This window comes from Capricornis sumatraensis, chromosome 9 (assembly GCF_032405125.1).
Source record: "Capricornis sumatraensis isolate serow.1 chromosome 9, serow.2, whole genome shotgun sequence".
Taxonomy (NCBI): domain Eukaryota; kingdom Metazoa; phylum Chordata; class Mammalia; order Artiodactyla; family Bovidae; genus Capricornis; species Capricornis sumatraensis.
Window position 1 is genome coordinate 68,292,603 of NC_091077.1, and position 8,409 is coordinate 68,301,011.

General features: G+C 43.8%; 1 protein-coding gene across 1 annotated transcript; it reads right to left on the reverse strand.

Annotated features, from left to right (window-relative positions):
- Positions 1-1,651: 1,651 nt before the first annotated feature.
- GARIN3 (golgi associated RAB2 interactor family member 3) lies at positions 1,652-4,217 on the reverse strand. The gene is made up of 2 exons (XM_068981457.1): positions 3,609-4,217; positions 1,652-2,806 (listed from the first exon to the last, which is right to left on the reverse strand). Exons 1-2 carry the CDS (start codon positions 4,215-4,217, stop codon positions 1,652-1,654), a joined length of 1,764 nt encoding a protein of 587 aa, XP_068837558.1.
- Between the last annotated feature and the right edge of the window lie 4,192 nt (positions 4,218-8,409).

Below are 8,409 nucleotides of genomic sequence, written 5' to 3' on the forward strand. Positions count from 1 at the left end.
ACTTGCCGTGGAGTAGCTAAGTCTGTGCACCACAACTTCTGAGCCTGTGCTCTAGAACCTTGGAGCCGCAACTACTGAGCCCTCGTACCGCAACTGCTGACGCCTGCTGAAGTCGGCATCCTAGAGCCCATGCTCCTCAACTAGCGAAGCCACTGCAATGAGAAGCCCGCACACTGCAACTAGAGAGTAGCCCCTGTCCGCAGCAACTAGAGAAAAGCCTGTGCAACAACAAAGACCCAGCATAGCCGGAAATGACGAATGGAATTATTTTAAAATAAAAATAAATATACACAATAATACATCCCCATGGACACTGCATAATAGAACAATCCCCACTCTGCTGAAGCTTTCATATGTACCTCCCAGGCCACCCCTCCATTCCTTTCACCTTATAGAAATCCACTGTTGTGAATTTGTCATTTATCACATCCTTGTTTTTCCTTTACACATTTAGTGAACGTGTGTTCCCACACTTATTGTTTGATTTTTTCTGCAAATGGAGCTATATTGCATGTATTTTTATGATGCTTTGTTATTCAACGTTACAAGAGACTCAGCCATGCTAACCTCTCCAAATTCTATTCATCTTCACTGCTGGGTAATATGTACTGTAGGCATACACCACATTTGATCAGTTCTCCTGTTTGATGATATGTAGACAGTTTCCAGGATTTTGCTATTACAGATTGTTTTACTGTAAACATTTTCCTAGTTGTCTCCTGGAAAGTGTTTATGAAAGTTTCTCCAGAGTGTATACCCAGGAAGAGGAAGAATTTTAAGATTACATCCAGGTAGGCAAACTTTTCTGCCAAATACCAGAGAACAAAGATCTTAGACTTTGCAGGTCACATGGTTTCTGACACAGATACTCAGATCTGTCTTTTTAATGTGGAAGCAGCCTTGTGTAGCGTTAGTCGCTCAGTCGTGTCTGACTCTTTGCAACCCCATGGACTGTACAGCCCACCAGGTTCCTCTGTCCATGGAATTCTCCAGGCAAGAATACTGGAGTGGGTTGCCATTTCCTCCTCCTTGGGAAGCAGCCTTAGACAAAATATAAATGAATGGATGTAGCTACGTTCCAATAAAACTTTACTTATAAAACCAGATAGTTGGCAAGATTTGACCCTCAGGCTGCCAGTTCCTGATCAAGATGATAAACTTCACTATTCTGATTGCCTGCAAGTGCTGAAGCACCCTTTCTTTTCTCACCTGATTACCCCCAGAGGAGACATGAGTCCTGTCTTACTCTATGGACTGGACTGAATGACCTTATTCAGGAGTCTTCAGGGAGAAGAGGAAGGGCATGGGGACGTGATGGTGGTGGTGCTTCCCAGCCCATACTCTGTGACTTACAGCCATAGTCTTGAGGAAACCAGAGGCAGAAAGGGGTTGAGGCAAGGAAGGGCACTAATGCTGGCTCTGCTGGACATGGGTGGGAGCTGGGGTTCTGCTTGACGGGTCTCGGCAAAGTTCGCATCACAGAAACCACTGTGAAGTCACTACCAGGCAAGAGGACATAGAAATTCAAACAGAACAGAGCTTTTCTTTTGGAGTTGTATGGTTTCCTTTATTAAAGAAAGCTGGAATTGACTCTCTAGGGATCCTTTCCTGAAGTTGGGTCTCCATGGAAGCTTCCTGCCCTGGCTCCTATTTAAACAGATTTTGTTTCAATGATGATGGTCTCCATCATCTCTGATGTCACAGTTCCATGGATCTCCACATCCTCACCAACCGGGGCTTTCTCCACCTTGGCCTCTACGTTGCATTTCTCTACCGTCTTAGCCACAAAGTCTACCTCTCTGTCATGTCTGACCATTGGTTTTGAACCAGGAATGACTCTGAAGCTTCTGAAGAAAGTGCTGATCTTACTGGATCTCCTATTTAAAGTCCCTGAACTGGTGCTGGACCTGCTTTTCCCCGGTTTGCGAGCTGTCCTCCCCTCCTTGCCAGATGAGCTATGGCTGCCACTCTTGTGAGGGCTGTGTCCTTTGCCCCTGGTGCCACTCTGCCCTTTTTCTTTTTTGTCATCTCTCTTGTTTCCATGGCCTGATACGGACCGGTGGGAGGATGACTTCCGGGTCTTGTCCCCTCCTGTCCTGTGATGACCTTCCCCTGTTCTGCGGTGACGGGAACTTTTCCTAGATGAAGACTTGTCCTTCTTTTCCCTTCTTTCCTTTTTTTCCTTCCGAGTTTCATCCCTGGGGTGGGAGACCTTCTGGCTTCCATCTCGTTCAGACATGTAGCCTTCACTCTGCAAGGTAGAGACCAGGGGGGCTACAACCCGGCCTTCAGCACTTGCAGCAGCAGCCTTGCCGGTTGTCACTGCTCCTGCAAACACCACGCTCATGCTGCTGTCTGCACTGTCCACCCCCGTCAAGGATGTGCTGGCAGCACCTGCCAAGACCAGGTTCGTGCCTTCTGAGGATATACTGGCAGCACCTACAGTGGCCTTGCTGGATCCGCTTTCTCCTGAACCCTTGGTGGCAGCTCCTGCCAAGGTGGTGCTCACCTGGCTGGTGCTGCTGCTCCTAGTTGCAGCCAAGCTCACAGCCCCTCCTACAGAGCCTGCTCGCACCCCTGCAACTGCCACGCCTCCTCCAGAGCTTGTTGTTGTCCCTGCTATGGCCAGGCCCGAGGTTGTCCCTGCCGCTCCTCCTTCAGTACTTTTCAAGGATGTAGTTGAGCCATGGGGGGCATGATAGGCTCCCTCTCCACCAACATAAGCACAAGACGAGGCTCCCGACACATCACCAAGCTTGTGAAGCCCCACAGCATCATGATCCCTTTCTCTATGGAGCTCTGTGGTCTGTGCCAAGGGAGGAGAAACAGGTAAGATAGAGATCACAGAAAATGAGATCAGTGCTGTCTACTCCTCTCCCATCCTGAAGCTGACCAGTTCAAGGGTTTATCTTTAGAATAACCTTTGAAATCATCCAGTCTAAGCTCCTACTGAATGAAAGATTCCATCTACAGCGTCCCTGTCAAACAGCCACTCCGTTTGCTTGAACAATCCCAGGGCCAGGGAAAGCATTGATACTAATACAGTTCTCCATGGTCATTTAATTTTATACCCTTGTGCTTCTACCTCTGCAGGACAGAGTCCTAGAAGTGGGGTTGCTTGGTCAAGGGACACATACATTCTGTGTTTTGGAGACTATTAGAATGAATTGTGCATGAGTAGATGCACAATTGAGTTGGACTTTAGTCAGCATATGAGAGTCATGGGGAGACAATGAAGAACTTCCTAATTGTGAATAATATTCTCCCACTGATGAGATTACCTGGCTTTGGGTAAGTGTTCAAGAAAAGATTAGACAATCAGGATTGCTGTAGAGGGGATTATAACCCTGGGATGAGACCAGTGCAGCTGATACAATATCTAAGGGCTCTCTGAAACTCAGTCCTGTGGGACAATGTAGAGAAGTGCTTGGAACCTCTCCAGTGTGTGAGTCCCATAGTGATGGCTCATTTGGTTCTGAGACTTTTTAACATGGGAAGGCATTTCCGAGGTGAGTCTCGGAGAGCATCAAACCCCTTTGAAGGACCAGCTTTGTACTGCTCTCCCAAAGCAATCTGCCCTGTGTTTTTGAGTCTCTGTAGGTTCTTACCAATAGGCTTTTGTCACCCTCCAGAATTCTCGCATCTCCAGTTTGGAGCGTCGGGGTACTGCTGCAACTCTCTACCGGTGGTCTCAGGAGATAGACAAGCTTTTCCCAATAGCAAAAGAGGTCTTCTCGAGCATCGGAAGAGGGGCACAGCTGCAAATAAAAAGTACGGCCAGTGGCAAGCTTCAGGCGCAACTGTTGTTTCTCACGGTCATGGATGGAGATCTTGACAAACTTCAAAGGAAGCAACCTGGTGAGCTCTAGGGTCTTCGTGGGCTTGCGACCTCTCCCCTTGGTGGTCCGGGCGTGTCTGACATGCTCTTCACAGACTTTAGTTGGTCGGGCCAGGAGCATGACATCAGGTAGTGGGAGGATAGGGCTGGTGGATGCAATGCCCACAGTCACCATTCGGACGCGGTTGTGGACGTCAATCACCTCTCCTTTCTTGCTGATCTGGATAAAGTCACTTTCAAACATGGGTGCATACTTGAAAATGTCATACTCTCCTCCCTTGTACAGTTGTCGTTGCAGGTCCCCCATGGAGGTATTGAACACACCCATTGAACGGTAGCTGTTGGCCGTGTAATAAGGTAACAAACACTCACTGCTCATGGTTCTCTTCTTCCAAGACAGCACCACCAGCCACAAATTGAATCGCTGAGAGAGAGAGGGAGTGAAGGCAACTGCCCATCTCCCTGCAGGGCTCTGCCTAAGTCTCTTGGCATCACCACATTTATCCTGCACAGTCCTTTGTGACCTGTCGCCAACACACACCCCTTTATTCAGCCTCCAAGCAGCCACCAGCTCAGGGCAGGCTCACTAACCCTCCCCAACATCATCACCAACAACAAACCGTCTTCTCCATCAGGAATAGGCTGACCCTGATAAGATATAAGCGTGGGTAGCCTGGATATTCTTCCTGATCAAAATGTTAAGATGTATAATTAATGAAAAACATTCAGCTTCTATAAATATTTGGATGACTTCCAGTTTTGTTGTTACAAATCTCCCTGCAATGATCATCTTCCTGCATCTGCTGAATAATGTGCTGTGGGGATAAAATCCTGGAAGTAGGCAGTGTGCTTGTTAAGGGCAGTCATCCTATGAGGACGATTATTCTTTGACAGGAACTTAACAAAGAGTGCTATCTGTCAGAACCAGAGTCCCACTTATACAGTGGTTTCCAGGGTATGGAGAATTTTCTCATCCATGTAATCATTTCAAGGAGGCTGGGTTTTATTTGTATTTATTTACTTTATAGTTTTAGAAACAGTTTTCATTGTGAAATATAACACACACTCATAAAAGTGCACAAAGCATAAATATATAGCTTAATGAGTAATAAGAAGGTGAACATCCTTGTAGCTGCTGCCCAGAGCAAGAAATAGAACACTGCCAGCCCTTCTTCAGCATGTTCCCTCCCAAGCACAGCTCTCTCCCTTCCCACAAAGGTGCCTCAAATTTGGCTTTCCTTTTTCCTTCTTTCTTTTTAAATTGAAGTATAGCTGATTTACAGTGTTGTGTTAATTTCTGCTGTACAGCAAAGTGATTCCTTTTCCATTATGGCTTGTCACAGGATACTGAATATAGTTCCCTGTGCTATATACAGTAGAGCCTTGTTGTTTATCCATTCTATATATAATAGTTTGCATCTGCTAACCCCAAACTCCCAACTCATCCCTCCCCCGTCCCACTCCCTTGGCAACTGTAAGTCTGTTGTCTTTATCTGTGAATCTTTTCTGCTTCATAGGTAAGTTCATTTGTGCCATAGTTTAGATTCCACATATAAGTGATAACATATGATATTTGTCTTCCTCTTTCTGACGTACTTTACTTAGTGTGATAATCTCTAAATCCATCCCCATTGCTGCAAGTGGCATTAGTTCATTTTTTGTGGCTGGTAGTATTCCACTGCTTACATGTACTGCAACTTCTTTGCCCTTTTATCTGTTGATGGATATTAAGGTTATTTCCATATCTTAGTTGACAAGTGAATAGTGCAACTACCAACATAGGAGGAGTGCATGTATCTTTTTGAGTTACAGTTTTGTTCAGATATATGCCTATGAGTGGGATTCTTGGATCACATGGCAACTTTATTTTTAATTTTTTTGAGGAACCTCTGTACTATTTTCCACAGTGGCTGCACAAATTTACATTTCCACCAACAGTGTAGGAGGGTTTCCCTTTCTCCATACCCTCTCAAGCATTTGTTATTTACAAACTTTTTAAAATGTTTTTTATTTATGTATTTATTTAGCTGTCTTGGATCTTAATTGAAGCATGTAGGATCTTTAGTTACTGGAGTATGGATTCCCTAGTTGTGGCGTGCAAGCTCAGTAGCTGCAGAATGTAGGCTTGGTTGCTCCATTGCATGTGGGATCTTAGTTCCCTGAACAGGGATCGAATCTGTATCCCCCGACATTGCAAGGTAGATTCTTAACCACTGGACCACCAGGAAAGTCCCCAAACTTTTTAATGATGGCCATTCTGACAGGTGTAGTCCTCATTGCAGTTTTGATTTCTATTTCTCTAATAACTGATGATGTTGCGCATCTTTTCATGTGCCTCTTGGTCATCTGCATGTCTTCTTTGGAGGAATGTCTATTTAGTTCTTCTGCCCATTTTTCCACTGAGTTGTTTTTAATTGTTGTTGAGTTGTACGAGCTATTTGTATATTTTAGAAATTGAGCTCTTGTTGGTCACATCATTTGCAAACATTGTCCCCCATTCCATAGGTTGTTTTTTTGCTTTGTTTATGGCTTCCTTTGCTGTGCAAAAGCTTATAAGTTTGATTAGGACCCATTGGTTTATTTTTCCTATATTTCTATTTCCTTGGGGAATGATATATGAAAACATTGGTAGGATATATGTCAGAGAATGTTTTGCCTATGTTCTCTTCTAGGAGTTTTACAGTGTCATATTTTATACCTAAGTGTTGAAGCTATTTTGAGTTTATTTTTCTGCATGGTGAAAGGGTGTGTTCTAACTTCATTGATTTACATGAGGCTGTCCAACTTTCTCAACACCACTTGCTGAAGAGGCTATTTTTTTCCTGTTATATATTCTTATAAAGGAGGAAAATTTTTTAAACGATAATTTTCTGATGAAGAACTGAGGTTCAGGATTATCTTACTCAGGGTCAAGATCATGGCATCCGGTCCCATCACTCCATGGGAAATAGATGGGGAAACAGTGGAAACAGTGTCAGACTTTATTTTGGGGGGCTCCAAAATCACTGCAGATGGTGACTGCAGCCATGAAATTAAAAGACGCTTACTCCTTGGAAGAAAAGTTATGACCAACCTAGATAGTATATTCAAAAGCAGAGACATTACTTTGCCAACTAAGGTCCGTCTAGTCAAGGCTGTGGTTTTTCCTGTGGTCATGTATGGATGTGAGAGTTGGACTGTGAAGAAGGCTGAGCACTGAAGAATTGATGCTTTTGAACTGTGGTGTTGGAGAAGACGAGAGTCCCTTGGACTGCAAGGAGATCCAACCAGTCCATTCTGAAGGAGATCAGCCCTGAGATTTCTTTGGAAGGAATGATGCTAAAGCTGAAACTCCAGTACTTTGGCCACCTCATGCAGAGTTGACTCATCGGAAAAGACTCTGATGCTGGGAGGGATTGGGGACAGAAGGAGAAGGGGACAACAGAGGATGAGATGGCTGGATGGCATCACTGACTCAATGGACGTGAGTCTGAGTGAACTCCGGGAGTTGGTGATGGACAGGCCTGGTGTGCTGCAATTCATGGGGTTGCAAAGAGTCGGACACGACTGAGCGACTAAACTGAACGGAACTGAACTGTCCAACTTTCTCAACACCACTTGCTGAAGCGGCTATTTTTTTCCTGTTATACATTCTTATAAAGGAGGAAAATTTTTTAAACCATAATTTTCTGGTGAAGAACTGAGGTTCAGGATTATCTTACTCAGGGTCAGAACATGGAGCTGGATGGATTCTGCCCTGATCTTGCAACTCAGGTCAGGCATTTTTTTTCTCTCAAGCTGCATGGCTCACAATCATACTCTCATTCTGTATCAAATATGGAATCATTCATGGTTAGCAATATGTGTGGGGACCCCAGGAATTCACTGAGGTCTTGAATCACCATAGGATTTCCCATATTGGTCTGCCTGCTTCCTCGCTCTTGATGTCTACCTGATAAACCATTGATGTTTTGTTTCTTTGAAAAGCTCTTCGGAGAAATTATGGCAAAGACATCTCTGGAGTTTTTGTACCTTGCACAAGGTGATGAATCCAAATTCCCCCTCCCTCAGTTAGAAGACTACTTTTGAAATAAAAATACATCCCCCAAACTCAGTGATTACTACGTAAAGGTCTCGAAATAAACTTCATCTCCTAAATGTTCTTTTTTATATCCCTACTGCTTGCTTCAATACCTGGAAAATTGCAGCTTTTTAATAAATATGAACTTGCCTATGCCCAGTGAGATTCATTATTCCATTTGTTTAGTCAACAAAATTTATTGAGCAAGCTCTATTTCCAGGACCAGCTAGAAAAGAAAAATACAGAGATAAAGGTCCTTACCTCTGAAGAGATAAAAAAAATTTTTTTCTGAAGATGTTAAATGACTTCTCCAAAAAAATAAAGTGGCTTATACTCTACTGTAAGGACATAATCACTAAAAGGTAACACTATTAGATTTTTAAATAAGTTTCTATATTCTCAGCCACCTATTCATTTCATAAATCAGGTTTTGATGAATGATTAATAAGAATGATTAAAAGAGAAATCATAACTCTATTATTAAGAACTTTCTATAAGCCAGGCATATGAC

Bases quoted from the DNA above. Each gene is read 5' to 3' on its own strand.
- GARIN3 (XM_068981457.1), bottom strand. From the start codon at position 4,217: ATGAGCAGTGAGTGTTTGTTACCTTATTACACGGCCAACAGCTACCGT. The intron at 2,807-3,608 runs GTAAGAACCTAC...CCCTTGGCACAG, and splicing joins AGGGTGACAAAAGCCTATTG to ACCACAGAGCTCCATAGAGA.